The sequence below is a fragment of the Peromyscus maniculatus genome, chromosome 16 (assembly GCF_049852395.1).
Source record: "Peromyscus maniculatus bairdii isolate BWxNUB_F1_BW_parent chromosome 16, HU_Pman_BW_mat_3.1, whole genome shotgun sequence".
Classification (NCBI taxonomy): Eukaryota; Metazoa; Chordata; class Mammalia; order Rodentia; family Cricetidae; genus Peromyscus; species Peromyscus maniculatus.
Genome location: NC_134867.1, coordinates 53367676 through 53395060, shown reverse-complemented (window position 1 = coordinate 53395060; position 27385 = coordinate 53367676). Strand labels below are relative to the sequence as shown.

Genomic DNA, 27385 nt, shown 5'->3' with positions numbered 1-27385 from the left:
AACACATTTGTGTGGCAAGCGCTTTCCTGTTGATCCATCTCTCCGACCCAAGCCAGGATTCATTTTTTTTTTCACTTACTACTAAAACCAGTTTTATTCTTAGATGTGTGTGTGTGTGTGTGTGTGTGTGTGTGTGTGCGTGTGTGTGTGTGTGTGTGTGTGTGCATATGAGTGTGTGTTTGTCTGTCTACAGGCATCAGCAGAGGTCAGAAGGGGGCATTGGGTCCCGGGGAGCTAATGTTTCAGGCATTTGTGAGCATCCCAGGGTAGGTAATGGGATCTGAACTCTGGCCCTCTGGTAAAGTAGTAAACACTCCACATGACTGAGCCTAGTGTAATCCATTTTACCTGTTCAGTCAGTATTTTGGCATTTCTCACATAGAATATTTCCAGAGCCATCTCCTCATATTGTACCTTGAGCTTCTGCAGTGTCATAAATAAGCCTCAGGAAACTTGTTCATTCACGAAAGTGAAATACCGTCAAGTACGGCCTAGTCATTTATCCGTCTTTTTGCACAGCTACGGGTTCTCTCATCTGCGTACACGGACTTTTACACTAAAGCCCACTTCATTCCCCTGCAGGAGCTTCAGAGAGACATCGAGAAGCACAGCACAGGTGTCGCCTCCGTCCTCAACTTGTGTGAGGTCCTGCTACATGACTGCGACGCCTGTGCCACTGAGGCTGAGTGTGACTCCATCCAGCAGGCCACTCGGAACCTGGACCGGCGGTGGAGGAACATCTGTGCGATGTCCATGGAAAGGAGACTCAAGTGAGCTGGGATGTGTAGTTACAGATAAAACAAAGAAACAGAAAAGCTCCATCCATCTTTCCATTCATTGTATCCATGCTTTACTATTTTCCATTGGTTAGAAAGTCCAAAGTTAGCCTTGGCTTCCCAAAATTGCTACTACCTACATATAATTAGAAATATAAATAGGCATAGAGGTAATATAACAAGCCAATTTATATTGGAACTGATAGTTTAAATATTACATTGGAAATTAAAATCTGCCCTTAAGAAGTAAGTATAACTTTATGGGATTTGTAGTTATATAGAGGTAATGTTCTTTTATTAAAATTCCACTCTTCACAGTGTTAAGTGAAATAAGCCATGCTGTCTCTAGTTCTAGATGTGAAAATCTAAATGTATATGTACAGGTAACATGTATAAATCTAGATTTAAATGTAACACACATGTAAATCTACATTTAAATGTATAGATAACATACATGTTTTTACATAGGACATGAGAGTAGAAAGGGGACTAAGGGAGGAGGAAGGAGTCTAGAAGAAGGGGAGTGAGGAGAAAGGGTAACAGAATATCGTGACCTGGATGTGGAAGGATGCATTTAGGAGAAAAGAGGGCCAGCAAGAGTGGGAGGGTCTGTGGGAGCAAAGAAGAAGCCTAGTGGTGCCCATACATGAAAATGAGCATTGCAACCAACTTTCTGTGCTACTTTTATTGCATAATAACCACTTTTACTTTTAAGCCCTTTGAAAATGACAGTGGCAGAAACTCACGCTGGATTATCACAAAATGACCTCCGTGGCCTAAAACACAAAACTAGGCTGCTCTCTGTTCAGTCCCAGAAGCTCTGTTGTCTCTGTCAAAGGTGACTCTTACCACTCTGAGTCTGATGTTGGCCTTAAAGGAAATTTCCAGCTTCAGTTTTATTTAAGGGGTACGCTGGCCACTGTCCACATGTAGGGTTTCTCACCTCCCATGCAAACACCAGGGCTGCTCATGAATGTACTTTAATACCCAGTTTGGCTAATTCCAAATTCAGAGCCCCAGGGCATCTTTTTAAACCAACAACTGCTTTCTTTTAGCTCCAACAGTTGTCTTGTTCTCTGGGCGGTTTGGCTCAAAGCCCTGATTGCTGTACACAGCAGTTGCTTGTTTGGCACTCATAATCCTGTTGAAGGCACCAGATAGGGTTCTGACCATCAGTGGCCTTAGTAATGGGGGTGGTGTGTTCTTCCATCCTCTGCCCCAGGATTGAAGAGACCTGGCGACTGTGGCAGAAGTTTCTGGATGACTATTCTCGTTTTGAAGACTGGCTGAAGATCTCAGAAAGGACAGCTGCGTTCCCCAGTTCTTCTGGGGTTCTGTATACAGTTGCTAAGGAAGAGCTGAAGAAGTTTGAGGTGATTCATAGTTCCAGATATTCACTGTTTATTCCGCTGTGGTGCTAGTCAGCTGGTAGCTGATGCTCCAGGGTGCGAACGGACAATTGTGCCACATGTTATCTGTTCCAATAGCTGGGGCACGGCTTGGTAGCCATGGGTAGCATGCCTCGTGAGTAGACAAAGAGTGGTGAAGATTTTAATTGGGATTATCAGAATTACAAATAAGATGATAATAAAAGTATTGCCAGATGCAGTGGCAAATTTTCATAATTCCAGCACTCAGGAGGTTGAGGCAGGAGCATCTCAAATTGAAAGCTAACTTGGCCTACATAGTAATATCCTGTCTAAAGAAGGAAGACCAGGGAGGAGAGAGGAAGGAAAAAGAATTCTCTTAGAGAACAAGACAAACAGTTCTCCCAAACCTCATGGCATTATTCTTATTTCTTATTCTTTACAATCGTCTGTCTCCTAAATAGTCATATGGAAATATGACTATACCCATAATGTGAAAATCTCCTGTAAATGTTTTCTCTGTTATTTCAACCTAGTTAGGGTGTGTATAGAGAAACATATATGAGGAAGAAGACCAGCAAGAAGGAGGAGGAGGGGCAGGCTGATCACATCGTGGGAGAGAGGCAATACAAGTGAAGCACATTGAAATGGACGTACAGAAACGCACTTCGTAGGCTAGCTCAAAACATTAAATCATTAAATATAGAAGAATGATTTTGATCACCGGTAACATAAAGCGGGCTCCAGAATTGGCCAGAACGTTATTGTCAGAATCCACTTTGAGTAAGGCAGCAGAGGGTGGTGCCCTTCTAGACTCATGAAGACTTACATTACCGAGAGATGAAGATAGCAGTGGTTAGTTAGATTTAGGAAGGAATCGTTAAACTATCCCTGAAAGGCTGCTAGCCTTCTTTACAACCTCAGGTCCGCTGTGTAGCTCCGTGATACCCTGAACTCCAGCCACTCCTGACTCTGATGTCCTTAGACATTGGTGTGGGTGAAACAAACGATTCTGTACACACGTTGATGTACGCGTGTGCCCCTGTACCCACCATGAGTGTGTCTGACTCATTCTAACCAGTCCTTCCTTGTGCCCTATTAGTAATTTTCCCTCAGCCCCCTTCAAGATGTTTATAAATGAAACCATCATTTTGGCTAAGTCCATCAATGACTCCATTTTTCTCCTGTGACATCAGTGAACCAAGCCTTGCACTACTGGAGGAAAAATGAAATTTCTTCTTGTTCCGGTCTGACTTACAGATCTGAATCCTAGCTGGGGAACTGATTAGAATAGTGTTCGATGCTGTGTAGAATAAGTAAGCGTGATTCTGAGTAGATCCATATGAAAATATACCACCAAATCCAGAAAATGAAAGTAAAAGTTTTCTCTGACAAAAAGCCACCATGAAGTGACAGAGAATCCAGGTCACTCAAGTGTTAGCAGAAGTGACCCTGTCCTGTGTCTCATCGCGCTCTGCTTGGTAAAGGTTAAGACCTTTCATAATTGGCTTATGCCACAAAGCAGATTAGATGAGATCGTTCTTGATGCTATTTTGGACTCAGATTCTATGATAAAAGTTACTCAGGTGGCCAGCACTGAAATAATTGATTTTTATTACTTCTCATTATTCTTATACTTAATCTTCTTACAGATAGAAAATGTCACAGACACAAAATTCTGATTAGGGATCATCCATTCAATTGCATAAATGTTCGGGAAGGCTTTGGGTGTGCTAGGATATTGGCCTTGAGTGCTGCCCTGTCCCCTGAGTGGGCGGACCTATCCTCTGACTCTATAGCAACGAAGTCGATCCTGCATCAGAACTTCCTAACTTGGTAGCACTGAAGATTAGATCTGCTAGGACAGGTATTCTTAAGGCAGCTCTCGGAAGGCGAATCATTTACAGGGCAGGTACGTGATCTGTGAGCAGTGTGAGGAGCCAGCAAAAACAGAAGTATGAGACGTACACAGTTCAATGAACATTCCTAGCATTTGAGTTGGGGTCTGAGAAAAAAAGCAATTGCAGACCATGTTGCATAAGTTAGGGTGAAACTGTTCCTCATTTGGGTAGATGTTTGGCCAGTGCTGTGCTCCACAGCAGGGACAGACAGAACAAAAGCACTAGCCACTGCGGGATTTCCCCTACATGCCATGTCCTCAAGGGCAGAGCATCCATGTCGTATGCCAGGATAACAGCTCTGGCATCTTTTTATGAAAGCTGGCCAATTCGTGAGCAGAGAAGTGGGACCTGCTTCCACCTGGGGGGTTTTGTTTTGTTTTGTTTTATGGAAAGTTACTTGTGTTTTATACTACACTGATTTTCTTAAAAGCAGGGTTAACAGCTTGCTTTAGGGGCATGTCTGCCAAAGACAGTTTTAGTTTTGTTCCTAATGCACACCAGGATTAAGGTGATTTCTGCATTTTTAGGAAATTACATATTCTACAACTGAACAGTGTGATTTTAAATTTCATTTCTCAGAATGGACATAGAAGTCTTGAATACTTTGATTGACATGTAAACACATATATATGTTTTTGTAATCGTTTCGTTGATGGGAAAATTTGTTTCCAGGTTATTTATTTTATATATTTCTTTTTTTAATTTTTTATGTTTTTTTTTCATTTTACATACCAACCCCTCCCTCTATTACTCTGCTCTCCCCCTTCTTACCCCCATCCCTCCCCCCATCTGCTCCTCAGAGTGTAAGGCCTCCATGGGGAGTCAACAAAGTTCCTGGGAGTTTCCCTAGCACCAGGTTTTTCCCTAACCCCCAATGGCTCCCTCTATCAAGGCATCTCTTTCATTGCTCTCCCTCTCCATCCCTCCCCCAAGTTGAACATCTGGTTCCCTCATGTTCTCATCCCCCATCTCCTCCCCTCTTTTATAATTTCCTTTTGTTTTTTAATACTGGGACTCATGTAGCCTAGGCTGGCTTCCAGTTCCCTATGTAGCCTAGCATAACCTTGAACTTCTGATTCTTCTGCCTCCCCCTGACTCCAGAGTACTGGGATTACAGATTTGTGCTATCACACATGGCTTAATTTAGTTAATCACTTTTAAACTACATTATATGTGTATGCTGGCATGTAAATTACATGTGCAATGTTTTTGTGTATATACTCATAGACAAATGTATATGTGTTCATTTTATTTATGTATGTACCTATGTGTGAATACCATGGTTCCTTATAGCTCTGTATTTTCTTTCTGACTCTTGGTTGATCTGCTGTGTCCGTGGTGGTGGTATCACTTCTGTCCCCGTTACCCCCCCACCCCAACTCTGCAATTGGAAAACCAAGAGACCTAACCCAGAGTCCTCCAAGGATCTCCCACACTGATTCGCTTCTTTGTGGCCTCAGGCTTTCCAGCGGCAGGTCCATGAGAGCCTGACCCAGCTAGAGCTGATCAACAAACAGTACCGCCGCCTGGCCAGAGAGAATCGCACTGACTCCGCGTGCAGCCTCAAGCAGATGGTCCATGGAGGCAACCAGAGATGGGATGACCTACAGAAGCGTGTCGCCTCCATCCTGCGCAGACTCAAGGTTCTCATTAAGACTTGTCATTTAGATGCTAGAGGACACACCCAGACTAAATTCACACAGTAGCGAGATATGCTCTTGGGGACGGTGGGAGTTGGAATGCCAGAGAGAAAGGAGTGGGATGTGGTATGAGGACAATTCAGGGTGCTCCATGCTTGTGAGGCATGGACTTCCCGCAAGGTTGGAATTGGCTGGGCCATATCAATGTGTGAATATGGATGTCTAATGTCTTCATCTTACTTCCAGCATTTTATTAGCCAGCGGGAGGAGTTTGAGACTGCACGGGACAGCATTCTTGTCTGGCTGACAGAGATGGATCTACAGCTCACCAATATCGAACATTTTTCCGAATGCGATGTTCAAGCTAAAATCAAGCAACTCAAGGTAATATAAGTCAGTTATCCTGCAAATTATCAGGGTGACGGAACAGTGAGAAGGGAGGGGTCTGCGGATCCTGTTGTGTAGAGGATAGCAGAGAGCCTTTGCAAAGTTAGGTCTTCGTGATTGGAAAAATATTCAGAAGATTCTAAAGATAATGAATTTTTGTTCATTTGTTTGTTTTTTATTTTCGAGATGGGGTTTTTCTGTGTATTTCTGGCTGTCCTGGAACTCATTCTTTAGACCAGGCTGGCCTTGAACTCAGAGATCTGCCTGTCTCTGCCTCTAGTGTGCTGGAATTAAATGTATGAGCCACTATGCCCAGCAATGTTGAATTTTTTTTAAGTGTTCTTTGATCCACCATTAACATAAATACTTAAAAAAAATCAACCTGGTTGTCAGTGTTAGGGATTTTTTTTAATTGTTGTTGTTTAATATATCACTTATTTCCAAGATTTATAGAGAGTTTATGTAGCCCCTCTTTTCCAGAAAAATACAACTTTCTTCTTTAATTCTTACAATGACTTTTAATTATTGTATGTGTGTAGCAGGGGCCAGCCTATAGAAGTCGGTTCTCTCCTTCCCTTATGTGAGTTCCAGAAATTAAGCCAAGTCTGTCCTCACCCTTGGTGGCAAGCACCTTTTCTTCTTGAGCCATTTTGCTGACTCACAATGCAATGTTCTTATTTTTTGGAGATTTCATTCTACACATTCTATATTCCTGGAGGCCAAGTTCATTTTAAATATACATTGTATCATTCATTAAATAATTCAGACACAGTGGCTAGGTAGCAACCTTCACTGAAGAAATGTACATTGCATCAAAGGGAGAGTGACAAGCTCAATCATCTGCAAGACAGTTTCTAAAATTTTATTCCCCCCCCAACACACACACATCATTGGAGGATCACACCCATCATTGCAGCACTCTGGAGAGTGAGACAGGAGGATTGCTAAGAGTTGGAGCTCAGCCTCGACTGGGTAGTAAGTTCTAGACTAGTGTGGGCTACAAAGTGAGAACCTGTTTCTAATAACAACAACATCAACAAACATGGGTGGTATGATGATATGCTTCTGTAATCCAAACACTAGGGAGGTAGAGGCAGGAGGATCAGGAGTTCAGGGTCATCTTTGGCTACATGACAAGTTTGAGACTAGCCCATGCTGCATGAGACCCTGTCTCGAAAAAACAACAAAATAGATTATTTATTTACTTGTGCTTGGAATTGAACCCAGGATATCACACATGCCAGGTATAAACTATACCACTTAGTCATTTCCCATAATATTCCACTGTGGGTTTTTTGTTTGTTGTTTGTTCCTTTGTTTTAAGCATAGTGATACTGGCTGTAGTGCTTTGAAAAAGACTGGCCCCTAGACTCATATCTTTGAATGCTTAGTCACCAGGGAGTGGAACTCTTTGAAAGGATTAGAAGGATTAGGATATGTGGCCTTGTTGGAGACAGTGGGTCACTGGGGGTGGGCTTTGATGTTTCCAAAGCCTATACTAGGCCCAGGATCCCTCTCTTGGCCAGTGGATCAGGATGTAGCTACTGCTTCAGCATCCTGTGTGTTAACCATGCTCCCTGCCATGATGAAATGGGCTAAACCTGAAACTGTCCTCAAGCCACCTATTAAATACATTCTTTTATAAGAGTTACCTTGGTCATGGTTTCTCCCCACAGCAATGGAACAGTGACTAAGACAATGCCCAAAATTTCTTGGTTTTCATGATAAAACAAAAGAAATTACCCTTTTAATAATAGCTTATTAAGGTAGACTAAATCACAAAATCATAAACTCTCATGTTCTGCCCAATGCTTTGTCCTGCCCCTCCCTACAACACTGTCCCAATTCATCCCACAGGCAAATCAACATTTGAACACTTCCACAGGACATTTCCACTAACCGGTATTTGGGACGTTTCCTTTTACATTCTGGCAGGATCTTGGAACTCATCACTACCCCCTATTCTCCTTGGCAGTCTGTTGTTAGTGGACGATTTCAACTCCTCCAGGGTTTACTCTTGTCCTAAGTGAACATCTATCCCTTGAAACTTGTCCCCATGAGAGCTCTCTTTGAAATCCTAGAGAAGGAGTGCAAATAATCTTTCCCAGATCCCTTGCTTTTCTAATCACTATAACTTTATGTGGTGACGCTTATGTTCCAAAAACATCAAAAGGATCATCTGCGACTCTGTGGCCTCCCTTCGTCATGTATGACATCTGCTATACATTATATGGAATAAATGAAAATATCACACCATCATTTTTACCAGGAATCACCAGCAGTATTAATACCGTGATGGTTGTCAATGTTTCTCTGTTACTCTCTACCCGTACTATCTGTGGTGATTGTTTTTAATTGCCAAAGGCTATTTTCTGATCTTTTCCTTTGTGATTCCCATTCTGCCTTCACATTCTATATTTACTTTAGAAAACAACTTCTCTATCTTTGGCCTGTCTTTGAATGTAGTAAGTCAGACATCCCATGTACAGTCTTTCTGACACTGTGAGAAACATGTGCCTTGCTTTAACATCATTGTGCGCTGCGTAAAATTCACATTGTGTTTGCACCCTTAGGCCTTCCAGCAGGAGATCTCACTGAACCACAATAAGATCGAGCAGATCATTGCCCAGGGGGAGCAGCTGATCGAGAAGAGCGAGCCCCTGGATGCAGCTGTCATCGAGGAGGAGCTGGACGAACTCCGACGCTACTGCCAGGAGGTCTTCGGACGTGTGGAAAGATACCACAAGAAGCTGATCCGCCTGCCCGTACGCAGCACTTACTTCTTTCTCGTAAAATCTAGAGAGAAGCAGTTGTGTGGGATTGGGAAGCATAACACGGTCAGGAGTCCAGCGTGTGGAAGCAGAGTGTCTGGGTTCGTTCCAAGTGTTGATACCACTATCTATGTAACCTGGGGCAAACTGCTTTACCTCACCTCAGTTTCCCCACCTTTAACATGGACTTATTCATAGTCACTGCCTTGTAGGGAGAACTGCTTTGTTCATTCGGTGAGTGACCATGTATTTTTATAAAGACTTGGGCCGACTGCATGGCATACCTCTTCTATGGAAGAGGAAGAAGCTTTGAGAAAAAAAAAATCATGAGGAGATGAAGTAAGATGTGTGAGAAATTGCTCAGCTCATGAGATTATTTTTGAATAAATCTTTTCCCTCCATTTTTTTCTACTTGCTACCACATTTTCATCTCACTTGTAGAAGTTTTGTTATCCAAACATTTGAAACTTTCTGTGATTAAAAACATGTTTTACCTAGCATATGGAACCCAAAGGATAATGTGTCATCTTGTACCAGCTGAATTGGAGGCATGCTACTTGGCCCTTTATTTCTATTACTTTTTATTTAATTTTAGTTTAATATTATTTTGATTCCCTATAATGATTCCGTGGAGTAGGTTTTAATACAGTCCCACCCTACCACAGATTAAACTGAGGCTGAAAGAGATGGATAGATGAGGTACTTTCCAAGTGTCTTAGGGTTTCTATTTCTATTGGTCTCTAAGAGACACCATGAGCACAGCACATCTTCTAAAGAAAGAACATTTAACTGGAGTGGCTTACAGTTTCAGAAGTTTAGTCCATTGTCATCATGGTGTGACATGGTGGCATGCAGGCAGACATGGTGCTGGAGAAGGAGCTGAGAGTCCTACATCTTGACTGGCAGGCAACAGGAAGTGATCTGTCTCACTGGGTACAGCTTGAGCATAGGAGACCTCAAAGTCCACCCACACAATGACACATATCCTCCAACAAGGTTAGACCTACTCCAACAAGGCCACACCTCCCATAGTGCCACTCCCATTGGGGGCTATTTTCTTTCAAAATACCACAGAAAGTAATGAGAAAGTTCTTCCATATTTGCTGATAAAGTTAACTCCATGTGGACAGCAGGATGTGCTGGCATTTGCTGAAGGTCACACCTCTTTGGAGTAAGAGGAAACTCCTATTCCTGAAGTAACAGAGTTGGTGTGACTTCCCTTTTAGCTACCGGATGATGACCATGACCTCTCAGATCGAGAGCTAGATCTCGAAGACTCCACGGCTCTTTCAGACCTACGCTGGCAGGACCCCTCTGCAGATGGCATGCCCTCCCCACAGCCTTCCTCCAACCCCTCCCTCTCCCTCCCTCAGCCCCTCCGGAGTGAGCGGTCAGGGCGAGACACTCCAGCCAGCGTGGACTCCATCCCCCTGGAATGGGACCATGATTATGATCTCAGTCGGGACCTGGAGTCAGCGTCACGAACTCTGCCCTCAGAAGATGAAGAGGGAGAGGAAGACAAAGAGTTCTACCTCAGGGGAGCTGTTGGCTTGTCAGGTAGGAGAGAAAACTTCCTGTTGAGAATCCGTGTGAGGGACACACTAGCTACCTGGACTCATCATCCCCGAAGATGTGCTGTATAAGTTCTGTGTGTATATATGGTCACACAGGGACATCATAGGACACCTGACCTAGGGCTGGGGAGAGCATTTTAAGTGAGACTAGAGGGATAATGGGTCTATGAGGTGAACGTAGTAATGCAGAGGAAAGGAGAGAGAGAGAAGAGCCCTTGCCTAGTTTATGATCAGCCTCAGTGCTTTGGGTCGTCTGAAGCTTGTCAGGAATGAGAAGATTGTGTTGGAAAGCATGGGTACAGTGGAAACTGGAAAGGTAAACAAGGGTCTGGCCATGAAGTGACCAGCCCACTATGGAGAGGAGCTTGGCCCTTATCCCGAAGGCCATAGGGATCCACTGGAAGATGACAGGAGAGGTGGACCAACTGCTTATTTTCCTAGTTTATTTGGATGTAGGCTCTGTGGGCAGAACACAGATCGGAGATAAGAGAGTTTAGATGGATGTGATTGATGAGCATGGATGATGATCTCTAAGCCTGGATCAAGGAAACAGCCCTAGAAGGGGGTGATAAATCATGAGAAATGAATCCCCCCCCCTTACCAGCTAAGTGAAGAGAGATGGAGGAGACTCTGGGTTAGGCATCTAAGTGGAAGACGAAAGTATTCCAAGGCTCTGAGACAAATGAGAAAGAGAAAACATGGTGTGCCTGGGCGAGGGAGGCAAGTTGTGGAGGCACCAACATCAGTTGTAGTCATCCCTATTTGAGATATTTATACAACTTCCAGACCCTGCAGTTTAGAAATAGACACATGGGTCTGGATCTATATCGAAAGACATATATTAGGTAGGACTTCTCCTACATGTAACTAGGGATTCTCTGAGTGCATGGGAGGAAACATGAAAAACAAACAAACAAACAAAAAACCTAAGAAGACCTTATAGAAGGTAAACAGAAGCAAGAAATAGAGAACAGTGCTGTCCATGCCATGTACCATGTGGCCCTCAGCCAGCATGACTAGAAAGCACTGAACTGTGATTGCTGTAACTGGGTTGACAATTGATAGAAAATGCACTTATAGGCATGGACCAAATTTCAAGACGTAGTACAAAGAATGAACACAAACTATTAGTGCCGTTCATATTAACTACAGACCATATTTTAGCATTAAACCAGTCCACCTGTTTATTACTATCCTAACGTGGCTACGAAGCCTTTACATTTCCATATACGGCTCACATACAGTTCCAGGAGTAGTGCCCCCTCTAAGAGCTGCCTTTGAGGAAATTCCTGTTCTAATCCAGGCGTGGAGTCATGCATCTGTAACGTAGCATTCTGGAAGTGGATACAGGAACATCAAGAGTTCAGAGTAATCCTCTGCAACTGTCTTGGCTGCTTTTCTGTTGCTAGGCTAAAACACCATGACCAAAAGCAACTGAAGGAAAAAGAGTTTATTTTGGCTTCTATTTCCAGAGGGATACGGATCCATCATGGCTGAGAAGGCATGGCATGGTAGTAGGAGCAAGAACCTGGCTGGTTACATTGTCATCCGTGCACAGGAAGCAGAGCCTGAGAACGGGAAATGGGATGAGGCTATAAACTTATCAACGCCCGCCCCCAGTGATGTACTTCCTCTAACAAGGCTCCACCTCCTAAAGGTGTCATAACTTCCCACTAGAGCACCACAAAGTGGGGCTCAAGTGTCCAGATACATGAGCCTCTGGGGGGCATTTCTCAGTCAAACCACCACAGCTACGAAGCCAGCTGGGGACTTGAAGGGCTGTGCTGTATGAGACCCTCTCTCAAAGCAAACATGCCCACAAAGGGACCCCTCTCCTGCCACTTAGTGTCTAGAAAGGTTTGCATGAGGAACTGCATTCCTCCAGACACTTGTCTTCCCATCCATAAAATGGAAATAATACTGCCAGGCTCTCTTAGGGCTCCCGTGAGGGTAGAAGCGCTTTAAACAGCGGCTGCCTTAGAAAACACTCAGTCGATGGGAATTCTTAGCATTAGGATTCGTTACAGAAAGCCTTTGGCGAGCATGCACTCTTTCCCCGCCTTGCCAGCGGCTGTCAAGAACAACTAATGTCTCTTTTCTTAGGCAAGCTGCTTTCCTGCCACAAGGGAATGGAGGTGCCCAGCACCTAGCTGTCAACTTAGACTGTGCTCTTTTTACAGATGTAGTGATCCCTGAGAACCCCGAGGCCTATGTAAAACTCACAGAAAATGCAATCAGAAATACTTCTGGTAGGCATGAAGAATGGGCGTGAGCCTCCCACGCCGCCTTACAACCACCTCCCTCTCTCAGCATAGCTTCTCTCTGCCTCTCACAGCTTTGGGGCTCGAGCATGCCAAGACACAAACCCTCTCCTCTCTTCCTCTTGCGTTAGGAGAAAAAAAAAAAATCTGCTGGTTGATCAACACCAAGAATATGATCTCCATAACCAGGTCATGAAATAGCTCCTCGGCTTACCAAGTGCTAATCAGTGTCGTTACAGAGAGAACTCAATCAATGCCCAGGGACAGCTGAGAATATGAGGCAAAAGGTCTCACTGAGCCTGTGTGCTCTTCTCTCCCCCTTGGAGGAAGCGGGCATTAGCTGTGTGCAGCAGTGTGTGATCTGCTACTGGCTGGGCAAATGCCACTGGGCAGACCCTCCACCACAGCCTCTTGTGAGGGTGTGGACCCATTGCAGCGGATGGAACATTTCCTTTTCATTTAAAAAGTAGTACCTCCTCAGATGAGACATGCTCACCACAATATTGTAATCCTTAGCTGGCCATTTAGTAGAACTACTCTTGAAGGCAGGAGAGTTGAAAAGAGAAACCAGTTTTGCTCAAGGTTATGTGAGATCCTGTCCATACTTAAGCACACTGAAGGTCTGAGTCAGTGCTTGGGGTGTGTGTCAGGCCATCAACATGAGCAGGAGTCATAGTCTGGTTTATACCAGTCTGAAGTTTCTGAGGACCAACACAAGGACAGAAACCAAGCTACCTTTACAGAGACATTCTCAATGATTTCCAGCTAGTGGGCTCTCCTAGGTAGATTTAGGAATACATTTTATAAGGCTTAATTTATTCGTTGTTTCCACCCAGTCTTAGTGCTACTCAGGTGATCAGTGTCCTTGTTCAGCAATGACTGTAATAGGCATGCAGATACGTATCTGCAAACACACACACACACACACACACACACACACACACACACACACACAGGCACACTGTAAGTTGAAAGATCTTAAGAGATGAACTAGGACCCTAGGTAGTGAAGAAGAACATGCCTAAGGGAGAGACAGAAGCTTAGCTTGTCCCTGATCTAGTTTCAGATAGCCCATAAAAAGCAAAGTGTTCCTCTCTGCATGTCTATTCCGAGCTAGCCTTTTCTTGGTTAACTTGAATCCGTGCTCGAGTGATGCAACCAGGGATTTCAGTGGCATCTCTGGTATCTCTGAGGTGCAAATCTGAGAGTGAATGCTTCCCTGCTAACTAAGTGAGCGTGGGACACATCTGTTTCTTGGTGCCTGGAACATGGCTGGTATATCTTCAGGTTACTAGGAAGGCCTTCCACTGTGTCAAACACTCAGATGGTCATGGGACTGGCTGAAGGATGGAGCAGACAGTCAAGGCTGTTCGGGATCCACTGCAGAGTTCTCTACCAAGGCTAGGCTGCTGAGTCTCCTTAGAAAACACACTCACTTTCTTGGCCCCTTAAATGTCTAACCCTCTGGCAGGATAGCACTAAATCTGCTTTATGATTCTCCCAGCACACACCCTTTCTGCTTCGCCATAGCTGAAATGCTTTCTGAGACCTCTTGATTGAAAAGCTTGAACTAAGCGGTACATTGTGATCCATTAAAGACCCTTATGGTTGCCACCACAGGGGATCCCAGCTCATTGGAGTCACAGATGAGGCAGCTGGACAAAGCCCTGGGTGATGGCCGCTTCCAGATTCAACAAACTGCAAATATCCTCAGAAGCAAAACTCCCACAGGGCCAGACCTGGACACCAGCTACAAGGGCTATGTGAGTATTCCAACCAGTATGCTCTTGACCTGGACCTGGAGTATAACTCTGACCAAAAGCAGTCCATCTGTTTGCAGCATGAGGGCTCTGTGAGGTCTCAAGTACAGAGGTGCCCTTGAACTCATAGACATGGATATGAGAAACAGAACCCCATTGTTTGGAATTACTTTTTGAAAGAACCTGATCTGTTTGCAGACTTTGGAGTCCATTGTCATGACCAGCCTGTTGCTTTTCACTGGGCATTTAGTATGATCCATTTAGCTTAAGACAACAGAATCCTTTCCCTTCCAAAGATCACCAGGTGCCTGACCAAATTCAGCTAATAAATTTTGAAGCATAGTTATCCCCAGATTACTAACATGAGATTTTTGTTGCTGTTGTTTTTTTTTTCAGTTCGTTTAATGACCTTGGGAGTGTTTGTAATCTTCTGCTTTTAATCTGGGGAGATTTTGCAATGCTGGGAGCTGAACCGTGCATACATGCTGATGCTGAGCTACGTCCCAGCCTCACCTCCTGCACTGTGGGTGCCGCCTAGGGCAGACTGCAGGAGAAGGCAGCAAGGGATTACTTGTCTTAGCAGTTCTGTGTTTTCAATCGCTAGTGTATCCAGTACAATTTCTTTATTCTAGTCACAGACCGGCGAATGCTGTTGTCAGCGACATACCTATACCTAGTTTAAGCAAGGAATTTTCAAGTCAATCCCTCCCCTAGCTCTTGGTCAAAAGGAACAGACAGTTAATTCCTAGTGGTCTCATCACATCTCACAGGCTCTGTGTTTTGGAATCAAGGAGAAAGCTGTTTTAGCTGCACATGCTGTTACCCATACCCTCCCAGTCACTTCTCTAGCATGAAACCTCTTTTTAAAGTGCAGAACAAGGGCTGGAGATGCGGCTCAGTGGTAAAGTGTTTGCCTGGTGTGCTCAAGGACCTGGGTTCAATCTCCAGCACTGTATAAGATACACATCAAGTATAGCATAGCTTTATGATGACCGTGTTGACATCACTGAGATGGCACTTAACCTCAACCAAAAGTAGCAAAAAGTAACAAAGACACTGTGATTGTGAGAAACACAGAGAGCTAAGATTACACTCTACCCACAAGAATGTGTTGAGGTTTTTCTTCTGTTTCATTTTACCTTGTGTTATTTTTGTTTTTCCTTTATTTTGAGGCCGATTCTTGTTATATAGCCAGGCTGGTCTCCAGCTTCTGGTCTGTGTCTCTCTGCCCACTGAGTGCTAGGGTCACACCCACGTACCACCACACCCGGGATCACACTTACATGCCAGCATGCCTAGGGTCACACTTACAGGCCAGCATGCCTATCTATATTTTCTTCCTTTACTATTTGAATAATGAATTTTTCCTTGAGGTTTGAATTTAGTCCCTTGATGACTGTTAAACATGGCTATAAATTTTCTCGTAAAACAGCTGGCTTTCATATTGCTCCGAACTCTTAAATATTTCAGTTATTTAATGTAAAAGTTGCTCCCATGAGATATGAGGTATTATCAGTGTTTCTGCATTTAGGTTTGTGAAAGAGAAGGAAAAGACAGCTTGCCTTGCCAGCAGAGGACTCCAGACTTTACATTCTGGATCAGTTTGATCTGTTTAGGTTCATATAAAACAGTGGTTCCGAACCTTCCTAATGCTGCGACACTTCAATACAGTTCCTTGTGTTGTGGTGACCCCCCAGCCATAAAAGTATCTTCGTTGCTACCTCATAGCTGTAATTCTGCAACTGTTATGAATCATAATGTAAATATCTGTGTTTTCTGATGGTCTTAGTCGACCCCTGTGAAAGCTTCATTCTGCCCCCTTAGAGGTAGAGACCCACAGGTTGAGAACCGCTGACATAAAGGAAGTTTCAAGGTTTTCACATGTCTATCTTGCATGCAAAGTGTGTCTTTAAGGGTCTGCACATGCGTGTGTGTGCGCGTGCGTGCGTGCGTGCGTGCGTGCGTGCGTGCATGTGTGTGTGTGTGTGTGTGTGTTGGCACAGCATAGTTTTGAATTCTATTTACTTATTTATTTTTACTGGAGTGACACTGAGTAGTAAAACACAGCCCCTGCCCTGTTGAGGGACCATAAAGATCTGTCCCCAAAGCGCTTTGTACCTGTGGGGACTGTGGGGACTGTGAGGACTGTGGGGACTGTGGGGACTGTGGGGACTGTGAGGACTGTGGGGACTGTGAGGACTGTGGGGGCAGGGCTGATTTGGCGTGTGTTTAAACAGATGAAGCTGCTGGGTGAATGCAGCGGGAGCATAGATTCCGTGAGGAGGCTAGAGCACAAGCTGGCGGAGGAAGAGAGCGTTCCTGGCTTCGTTAACCTCAACAGCACCGAGACTCAGACAGCCGGTGAGCGATACACAAGATCCCAAATCACCGCGTCACACCAAGTTCCACCGAGCAGCTTAGCCTCCCTCTACACCAGTTTATCCCACGACAGAAAAGGGAGACAGAGTGTCACAGTGTGTCTTCTGCTCCATTTATTCAAATGTACAGTGTCAGTTTCTTGTCCCTCTGCAGTATTTTATCCCCTGACAGATGAGGGCAACAGAGTGTCATGGTGTGTCCTCTGCTCCATTTATCCAAATGCCCTGTCCGGTCTACATTGTCCGTGTCTTGTATATGTTTTCAGAGTACTCTGTAGAAAGAAGTCAAGGATGGATTGATCTCCTCATACACTGTTTATGTTTTTCATAACGCTTGTCACAGTGTTAAATTCTGTGTAGCAAATGTGCTTTACACCACTGTCATTAGAGACGCAGAGGAAAGCAGAGCCGTTGGACCCCTTTAGCCCTTACTACAGGTGGCAGCAGAAAAATGACCAGAGGTATTACTGTCCTTTCCGTCACCCTTTAAAGTTAGCCACCAGGTATCGCTGAAGTGTTTCCTAAACCTCACCGGGACAGAACTCCTGCTCACCATTCTGTGCCTGCCTTACCAGGTGTGATTGACCGCTGGGAGCTCCTCCAGGCCCAGGCACTGAGCAAGGAGTTGAGGACGAAGCAGAACCTTCAGAAATGGCAGCAGTTCAATTCAGACCTCAATAACATCTGGGCCTGGCTAGGTGAGACCGAGGAGGAACTGGACCGGCTCCGGCACCTGGCACTCAGCACCGACATCCACACCATCGAGTGTCACATAAAAAAGCTCAAGGTACCAGCTCTTGCCTTCCCTTTGACAGTTACACTCACTCATGGAGCCTTGGGAGACCCCGGTAGACCTGGGACTTCATTTTTCTTTCTTGATATCTCTATAGCTCCTGTGATTTTTGTCTGGAGGACATAAAAAAAAAACTTGTTTCTCCTCAGAAAGAAGCCTTCTGGGATAATAAGAGTGCTCCTTTTGTGTCCCTGTGGTTTTTAGTATTTACTATTCATTTTGTATTGATGTTATTGTGACTTTTCATGATCCTGTTGCTTTTCTTAGAACTTTCAGACACAGAAATGAATCTTCCTGCACACAAATCCCCATAGTAGCTCTTGGGGGTGCTCTCTGAGCCAGCCCCGTGAACCCCAGGACAAAGCACAAATGAGAGATGCAGTTTCCGGGAGCTGTATCTGAAATGCAGTCTTCTCTGGAGTTCCTAAAGCACTCTATCTAGGTAGCATTGAATTAAACCAGGTTCCTTTAAAAGAAGACATGCATTGTTGACCAGAATCTGAGACTTCAGTGAGATGAAGCAAGGAAGTAAGATCTTAGATGGCATCCTGTGTGGCAAGCAGAGACCTCCTGCCCTGCACTTTCCCCAAACCTCTATCAATAGATCCATTCTGTATTCTCTGTCAAGAGATCCATGGAGCAACCAAGGACTTTTCACAGCATCTCTTGATTTCTGATGTCTTTGAGGTAGCATCTGGTTGAGAACCTATAGTTAAAAAAAAAATTAAGTCGTTAGGAGCATGACAGAATTAATGAGAAATTGTAAGAAATTACCCTGTATAGTGTGGTTTCCAGAACTGCTCACCCAGAATGGCTCTTGGAGTGTTTACCAGCACATAGAGATTCAAAACTTACTACAGAACTCAGAACTCAAATTCTTGGTACTGAATTCCTGGTTTGTTTTGTTTCGTGCACAAAGCCAAAACTCAGTTGCGTTGCCTGAGCGGTTTTGTTTGTTGCTTATTTTGTTATCTTGTTTGCTCTTTGAAGTCAAACGAAATTGATTAAAGCTTGAAGTACTCAATTTCCTCACCATAGCAACAACATGGCCTATGACATAGTCAGTATTAACTTGTGGAACATGTAACAATATTAACTTGTGCCTGCATGTCAGGCCCCTAGAGCCCAATGAGCTTTTCACTTCCTTCTCCCACCCAGAGAAGTCTGAGTGCCACTGGCTTAGTGACATAAGACTATTACTCTTGAAAAGGTTTTTAAAAGCCAGCGTCATCCTTCTTCAAGCTATAGAGCTAAGTCCCTGTTTTGTTCTGTTTGTTTGTTTGTTTACTGTGTTGACTATTCCTGCATGGGGTTCAATTATTCAGACCCCTTCATTCATTGCACCGGTCATCATCACTCTCTGTGAGGCTCTTCTTGCCTCGAGAGGTCTTTTCCCCTTCCTGCTTCTTAATTCCCAATTCAGCAAAGCCCTAGCAAGCATCCTGAAAATGTGACACTTGGTCATTTTGTCATGTGAACTCTTGAAGTGTGTGTGTGTGTGTAGGGGGTGGTGTACATGGAATGCTAATGTGGTTCACATCACATCCTAGTTGCACCTTTTGAACCCTGCATTTTTTTTCATTCTAAGTGATATACACCCACCATCCCTTATCTGGCTGGCCATCCTGCAGAGGGTATTTTTTAATGTGTGTGTGTGTGTGTGTGTGTATGTATGTGCAGTGTGTCCCTCAAGGACAGGGACACCCTTGAGCTCATTCTGACAATGCCCTATGCTTTCTCTTTGTGACAGTCTGCAGATCAATAACTAGGCTACACTGACTGGGAGTCCCACAAGCCCCAGCCATCTTCCTGTCTCCACCCCCAGCTGGGGGGCTATAAGCATGCACCCCCACATCAGGCTTTTTTATGCGGCTTCTGGGGATTGAACTCAAGTTCTGCCTTTATCAACAGGGCTCTATCTCCAGCTCTGAGTAAAACATTTTCAAGGGCCTTGAAAGTGCTTTTGAGAATGTTTTCCGTGTTGTCTTTACTTGATGACTCTCTTTAGGAGCTCCAGAAAGCCGTGGACCACCGCAAAGCCATCATCCTCTCCATCAACCTCTGCAGCTCAGAGTTCACCCAGGGGGACAGTAAGGAGAGCCGCGACCTGCAGGATCGCTTATCCCAGATGAACGGGCGGTGGGACCGAGTGTGTTCCCTGCTGGAGGACTGGCGGGGCCTGCTTCAGGATGCCCTCATGCAGTGCCAGGTTGGTAGGGCTTTGGGCAGACCGGATACTGACGTTACAGTTGCTTGAAGGATGTGGCTGTTCTCCGGAGCCAGCGTTGGAAGGAGGTAGCTTTTCTTACCATTGCGGAGACCATCTGTCTAGATGAAAAGCCAATGCTCACCAAGTTGAGAGTCCTTCTTTGATGGATTTCATTTATTCATTCAAAACATATTGACCAACATTTCAGGCAGATAGGTTTTGCACAACAAGGCGAGCATTACAGATATTTATTCATCCATTCATGCCTGCATTTACTGAGCTCCCTCTGTGTGCCAGGTCAATCTCCCAGCAGTTAAGATACAGCCTAGCCTCTGCTTCTATTAAAAAGACAACAGCAACAGAATAGGCGAAACTGACAGGGTGGCCCAGGGGGTAAGGATGCCTGCCACCAACTTGGAATTCCTGTGGCAGAAGGAGAGAACTGGCCACCTGAAAGTTGTCCCCTGACTTCTACATGTGTGTCATGGCATAGAAATGCCCTCCTCCTCCTCCCCACACAAATAAATAAATACAATAAAACACTTAAGGTAAGGAAATAGTTATTCAAGGAATTTATAAACACGGGTATGAAAGTAGTGGAGAAAAATCATTCCAGGAGGAAGAGCCAAGAAGTCTTGTGGCTGTTTGACCAGTGGTGGGAGGATGTTGCTCTGAAGGAGTTCAACAGCTCAGAGGTCCATGAAGTATGCAAAGGTGTTGTCTTTCTAAGAGTAGTGGGAAGATGGCTGTGTGGCCAGATGATAGCCAGCAAGGTAGGGAGTCATCAGAAGAAGGGCAAGGGCCAGGGGCTCTGCCAGCATTCGGATTGTATGGGATAGGATAGGGCAGGGTGTGAAGCTTCCTGGGAAGTGGGTGTGCCTGCCACTGTGTGTGTGTGTGTGTCCCCCCCCCCCCCCCCGCCGGTCTACTGCAGACAGTGCCTTATCCAGGAAGTGTGTAAGAAAATGAATGAAGGGGACGCAGGACTAAGCCTTGTTTTAACGTGGAAAAGATCTGAGCACACACAAGAGAGTTGTTTCTGTTCAGATCACCCATCAGTGCCACTGCTGTTTCGTTTCCCAGAAATTAAGTGTTTTAATGTCAGTGTGCTTCCTGTCTAAATGTCCCCACAAGGGATAATTCAGATGCTCTAGGTAAGAAGATGAACTCATGCCATGTCAGTTATAATAACAGCACCAGGGCTGCTGAGATCAGGCCAGAGCTACTCTACCTGCTAAAACAAGCAGGGGCCTTCCTCCGAGAGGGGTTGTGTCCTGGTCACTAGGGCGCTGTGTGTTTCCCGATGACAGCCATAAAAGGAATTGAAAGATATTCTAGGAAAATGTCGCATCCACAGTTATTTTGTGCTCTGTGTTTGTGTGATAGGATTTCCATGAAATGAGCCACGCTTTGCTTCTCATGCTGGAAAACATCGACAGAAGGAAAAATGAGATTGTCCCAATTGATTCTACCCTTGACCCAGAGATACTTCAGGACCGTCACAAACAACTCGTGGTGAGAATTCTAATTTTTTTTTTTTTAACAAAGATACATTGACAAGAAAAACTTTTGGCCAGGTGGTGGTGGCGCACACTTTTAATCCCAGCACTCGGGAGGCAGAGGCAGGCGGATCTCTGTGAGTTTGAGGCCAGCCTGGTCTACAAAGTGAGTTCCAGGAAAGGCACAAAGCTACACAGAGAAAACCTGACTGAGAAAAAAGAAAGAAAGAAAGAAGGAAAGCAAAAGAGAGAAAGAAAGAAAGAAAGAAAGAAAGAAAGAAAGAAAGAAAGAAAGAAAGAAAGAAAGAAAGAAAGAAAGAAAAGGAAAGGAAGGAAGGAAGGAAGGAAGGAGAGGGAGGGAGGAAGGAGAGGGAGGGAGGAAGGAAGGAAGGAAGGAAAGAAAGAAAGAAAGAAAGAAAGAAAGAAAGAAAGAAAGAAAGAAAGAAAGAAAGAAAGAAAGAAAGAAACTTTTGCATGCTCTTAACTTATGCTCTACCTAAAGTCTCTAATTTAATTCTGTAGGGTTTCCAGTCATGAAGCAAATATGTATAAATCACACCTGCCAACATGATTACCCATTGCTCAATTGTGCTAATCTTAAGTGTTCTTTATCTCAGTTACCTTGTGTCTATCAAAGTAGCCTTTTTAGTGAATTATACTTACTTTTAATCCAAACTTTGTTTGCTCCATCTGTAGCCTTGAAATGTAGGTGTGGGTTTCTTGTAGCTAGAGTTTTCCGCCTTGCCCACAGTCAGGACAAATCTTTGTCACCCACCAGTCCCACAGCCGCTCAGACCCAACTAAGTAAACACAGAGACTTATATTGCTTACAAACTGTATGGCCGTGGCAGGCTTCTTGCTAACTGTTCTTATAACTTAAATTAATCCATTTCCATAAATCTATATCTTGCCACGTGGCTGGTGGCTTACCAGCGTCTTCACATGCTGCTGGTGATGGCGGCGGCTGCAGTGTCTCTCCGCCTCAGCCTTCTGCTTCCCAGAATTCTCCTCTCTCCTTGTCCCACCTACTTCCTGCCTGGCCACTGGCCAATCAGTGTTTTATTTATTGACCAATCAGAGCAACAGATTTGACATACAGACCATCCCACAGCAGTTTCTTCTCCTGTTGCTGTAATAAAATACTCAGACAAAAGCAACTGAGGAGAGAAAAGCATTCCTGGTCCATAAGTCAAAGATACAGTCCATCATGGCAGGGAGGTCGAAGCAGCAGGAGGCCGAAGCAGCTGGCCACATGGCATCCACAGCCAGGAAGCGGAGAGATGAATGGATGGATGGATGCTAGCACCCAGCTCTGGTTCTCCTCTTATGCAATCTAAGATCCCCTCCCCAGGGAATGGTCCCTCTCGCTATTAAGATGGGTCATCACAAACCAGTGAATTCAGTCAAGATAATCCCCTGCAGGGATGGACAGAGACCTGTGTCCCAGGTGGTTCTAGACTCTCAAGTTGTCAGTTAACACTAACTACCACCATGTATCTAGTGCCTTATGGGAAGACGGAAATTAAAGCTACTTAGATGAGGAGAAACAATGAAGTGGATTCAAGAGGAATTAAATATGCTGGGTGGGACACAAATCTGGTAGCAAGTTTGCAGAAAGCCATGACACAATTTACCGTCGTTATCTTACAAAACCAAGACATATCTGCTCCTTAGAAGCTTTTTCTGGCACTAAATTCAACCAGAAATATGCCGTGCAAATTCATACACAGGGCTGTTGAGACAGTTTAACATACAGTGTAGCCGGGTAATTCTTATAGATGATAAGGAAGCAGACTTGAGTTCCATCAGGAGAACGTACTTTGTATCTGATCTGTCTCCATGGTCACACAATGCTATGTCATAGCATTTAGCACTCAATAACCTGAACTAGTGAATTGGTAGCTTTCAATTCACTACTGGAGGGAATCTTTGAAACCAATCGTGGTACTCTTTTGTTTCTACTCAACCTTGACCTCTGGTAGATACCTGTGAATGATGACTCACTGAAGAGCATTTTAAAAGATTTAGCTGGATCTCAGAATATTCTAGACACATTTGAGTTTTGTTCTACCTAGATTATAACACTTTATTTTTCTAACAGATTATCTTAGATCCCATTTGCATAGGACTTTCCTTTGTATCTTCACATCCCTTACTCAGTTTAATTTTCTCTTTAATTTTTACTGTAAACCATGTGTTCAGTGAGAACCCCAAGCTTAGAGGGACTTAGAGATCTTTCAGAACATACTGTGTTATAGCAAGGTTGGCATGGAATCTCCACATCACATGCTGTGAGCTGCAGTCCTATTTGGAGGCTGAATGTCATGGGACGTTCGGACACTATGGCCCACATGGGCAACTTCCTCTAAGTGCCAAAACTTCTTAAAGAAATATCTCCTATTATGTACATAGCAAATAAAGCAGGAGCTGCTGAAATCCCAGCTCAGAGTGGCCTCACTGCAAGACATGTCTCGCCAACTCTTAGTGAATGCCGAAGGTTCAGATTGTCTAGAAGCCAAAGAAAAAGTCCATGTTATTGGAAACCGGCTCAAACTTCTCTTGAAGGAAGTCAGCCATCATATCAAGGATCTGGAGAAGTTATTGGACATGTCAAGCAGTCAGCAGGTAAGCCCTCTGAGACACTGTGGCATCACGTCTCCCACAGAGCCTGAAGCACCGTATCTCCACCTGCTGTGGAGAGACTCGGATGGACCACTTGTCAGACCCGAGTGGCCGCTCTCCATCACCACTGCTTCAAGAGCTGTCTCGAAATACAAAAGCAGACTTGTAAACTTTTGTAACAGGACGGTGCTTTTGATTCTGTGAAACCCAAGAGATCTCTTCAACCTGCTAGTGTCAACCCTGTTGCTGTGACTACTGTGGCATTTTATTTCAACTGTTTATTTTTTTTTTTTTTTTTTTTTTTTTTTTTTTTTTTTTTTTTTTTTTTGGTTTTTCGAGACAGGGTTTCTCTGTGTAGCTTTGCGCCTTTCCTGGAACTCACTTGGTAGCCCAGGCTGGCCTCGAACTCACAGAGATCCGCCTGCCTCTGCCTCCCAAGTGCTGGGATTAAAGGCGTGCGCCACCACCGCCCGGCTCAACTGTTTATTTAAGAAATGACATGTTTTCAGTTAGACAGCTGTCATGGATCAACATGGTCATCGCATGTGGGTTTTTTGTTAAACATGCAGGAGAGCGTGAACTCTCCTTTTGAATCTATATGTTTATTCATTTTCATTCATTCATTCGTTAGAATTGTCCTCTATGTGTTTATTTTGCCCATTTTTCCCCTTAGATCAACTCTATCCTGGCCATATTGTTAGTTTTGAGACAATGTGGCTGTAGATACAGCAGTGCTTGGTAAGATTTCCGACATTCAGTTGTGAAATCCTTTCACGAACACAAAGCTGCTCATTCCCCTGGAAGCATTCCAAGCACAGCCTCCCCTGAGTCACAGCAGGGTAGAAGCAGTATAGTTTTCCCGATTTCACAAAGCAGACTCCTAGATAACTCATTTGTTTCGAACGTAAATGAATTGGATTCTGTCTGTCCTGAGTGACCTGTACTTATAAAGGAGAAATTACCCCCGACCTCACCACCCGGGGCCACTATCAACTCACTTGTACCCATGTCACTAAGAAATAATAGCAAAACCAGAAAAGTAGACCACTAGCCATGTATCCAGAAGGGCCAAACCTATGTCAGGACATCCCAATAAACTAGAAGAATTAGATTTCGGTCTTGCCGTCACCTTAGATTTTCTTTATGCCACCTTAGGTCTGAGCTTTAGGATGGAGATGTAGAGATAAAGGTGGAGAGGGCTGAAGCGGGTGAAATGCAACAGAGACCCCAGTGCTCTGGGATATGGAGTTGTTGAACACATCCCTTTCTCTTGCAGGATTTGTCTTCCTGGTCGTCTGCAGATGAACTGGACACCTCAGGATCCGTGAGTCCTACATCAGGCAGAAGTACCCCAAACAGACAGAAATCGGTAACTTTCTGCTGGCCCTTTCCAGTTGGTCCATGGGTAGGAAGTGTGGGAAGTGACAGTTTTTGGTGCCTACAGGATCCACAGCCTCAAAACAGGAATCCCCAAACAGGAAAGAAAGGGCATTCACCCATGTAAAATTATGTCTCCAGCTTTGCAGCGCATGTTCTCAGCAATGAAAAAGAGAGTTTTGTTTTGTTTTGTTTTGTTATTAATGGGCTCAATGTGTGGCTAGTATTCAGGAAGAAAAAACTTTTTTTTTTCTTGCTCAAATGGCCATTTCTAAAAATGGCGCTCATGTGTCCCTTTGATGGCTCCTTTCTTGCAAACTACCACCAGCATGTCCACTAAACCAAGGTGGGTTGTAGTGCCCGGAAGTGCCTCAAAAAGCAGGGGCGAATTGTGAGCCTCTTGTGAGTTGGCTGAACTGATAAGATGGAGTTGCGTTGACTCTCCAGTGAAGGGGCTTCTGAATGGCGGTGCCCAGGGGCTTCTGGGTACTAACCCTCAGAGGGCGACTACTCAAGCCAACCCCATACACAGCCCATGGTGGGGACGGCCTCAGCAGAACACATAGAGGATACAAGGCAAATTCGGCCCCTGCTACCCTCTATACCTCAGTTCTCTGTGTAATTAGGAGCTTGTTTTTATTTTTGTTTGATATTTTTGTCTGGCTCTATAAGTATATTCATTCCATTTTCCCTTAGATTTTAGAAGTAATAATTTCATTTGTATTTTTTTGTCATATATACTTATTTCTATGCTGATACATGTGTTATCCTTATTAGAATTTTGTTTTGTTTTTGTTTTACCAACATTCACTAGTTTCCTATAGATCCTAGTTTAAGAATGTGAAGGAATACTGGCTTTTCAATTCAAAATTTAGCTTTGATTGATCTTGAGGTTTATCTAACCTGCTGGGCTTCCTCTCTACAAAGAACCATCTCGTTTTACTATTAAAATTCTTAATATTGACTGTACCCTCAAAGTTGCCCAAATGAAAAGACCTCTGTGAATTCTCTCTGAAGTATGCAGAATGATAAAGTGAATTTCGTGTTTAGAATCACTGAGTGCACAGAGAATCTTCCATAGCACAGTCATCTGCACTTCTGCCAGGCGGGGTGGGAGAGGCTGTGCCCTTCATGGGTGCATGCCACCATCGAGACTCATGTTGGATTACTGTCTGATACTGTAAATATGAGTCCATCCCGTTCCGCCCACTGAAGAAAAGCCAGTTTCCTTGGTCCGTGGGTACCGATCATTGCATTTGATTTGTTTGCCATTTGCTGCATTCTCGGTTGTTTTCATTGGTTAGCTTGTCTTTATTTGCCTAGACTGAACATTCTTCTTTCTTTACCCCTGTTCATTGCAAACAGCCACGAGGCAAATGTAGTCTCTCACAGCCTGGACCCTCTGTCAGCAGCCCAAAGAGCAGGTACCTTGTTCTCCTGGTTTCCACCTATTCTAGAATCCCGAGAGGATGATGAAAATTGCCAGTGATTTAGGGAAACCTCTAATCTGGGTAGTGGAGATACTGCACCATGTCCTAGTCAATTGGAAGAGAAGTCTCCCCATAGAGGACAGGTAAATCTCATAGCAGATGATATTTGTCTCTTCCATCGAAATTTTGTTTGGCTGTATCTACCCTGTCTGGTCCTTTTCATCAAAGGATGCTCTGTATGTCTATGAATGAATATGTGATTCAATTAGTGGCACAACTGCCATTGACTCATGGCAGATTTTTATCATCCTCTCTCCTTCTAGATTTTACCATAAGGCAGGTAATCAATCAATGAATTATTTCACCACTCACAGAACCCACAAATCTGCATAAAATATACTAACATCCCCAATTTTTTGTTTTACCTTCCTGGTTTTATCCAGATTGTGGGTTTTGGATTTTCAAAACGTCAAAGCCTCATTTGGGTGGTTTTTGGTTTTTTGGTTTTGTTTTTGTTTTTGTTTTTTCATTTAAAAATTCCAAAGCACTTTTCTAGACTCTTCTGCCTGCCCTGACACTCTTCCTCCAGAGCCCTGGGCCACGGGCCTTCTCACTAGGCGAGCTCTTTCACTCTGAATCC

The 27385-nt window shown here is 44.2% G+C and overlaps 1 protein-coding gene across 21 annotated transcripts in view; it reads left to right on the top strand.

Annotated features, from left to right (window-relative positions):
- Syne1 (spectrin repeat containing nuclear envelope protein 1) overlaps positions 1 to 27385 on the top strand; it is a 484186-nt gene that overhangs the window by 448008 nt on the left and 8793 nt on the right. For 12 of the 21 annotated variants that reach the window (XM_042262341.2, XM_015996792.3, XM_015996790.3 and 9 more), the window contains 15 exons: positions 583 to 770; positions 1999 to 2149; positions 5505 to 5687; positions 5931 to 6068; positions 8645 to 8836; positions 10069 to 10399; positions 12597 to 12665; positions 14298 to 14440; positions 16675 to 16798; positions 17391 to 17602; positions 19617 to 19817; positions 21204 to 21332; positions 23729 to 23941; positions 25215 to 25307; positions 26681 to 26739. In XM_042262341.2, the coding sequence (XP_042118275.1) occupies positions 583 to 770; positions 1999 to 2149; positions 5505 to 5687; positions 5931 to 6068; positions 8645 to 8836; positions 10069 to 10399; positions 12597 to 12665; positions 14298 to 14440; positions 16675 to 16798; positions 17391 to 17602; positions 19617 to 19817; positions 21204 to 21332; positions 23729 to 23941; positions 25215 to 25307; positions 26681 to 26739 (2426 nt within the window). The remainder of the gene's footprint in view (positions 1 to 582; positions 771 to 1998; positions 2150 to 5504; positions 5688 to 5930; positions 6069 to 8644; positions 8837 to 10068; positions 10400 to 12596; positions 12666 to 14297; positions 14441 to 16674; positions 16799 to 17390; positions 17603 to 19616; positions 19818 to 21203; positions 21333 to 23728; positions 23942 to 25214; positions 25308 to 26680; positions 26740 to 27385) is intronic. The other 9 variants (XM_015996795.3, XM_015996793.3, XM_076552834.1 and 6 more) reach the window with 7 other exon arrangements.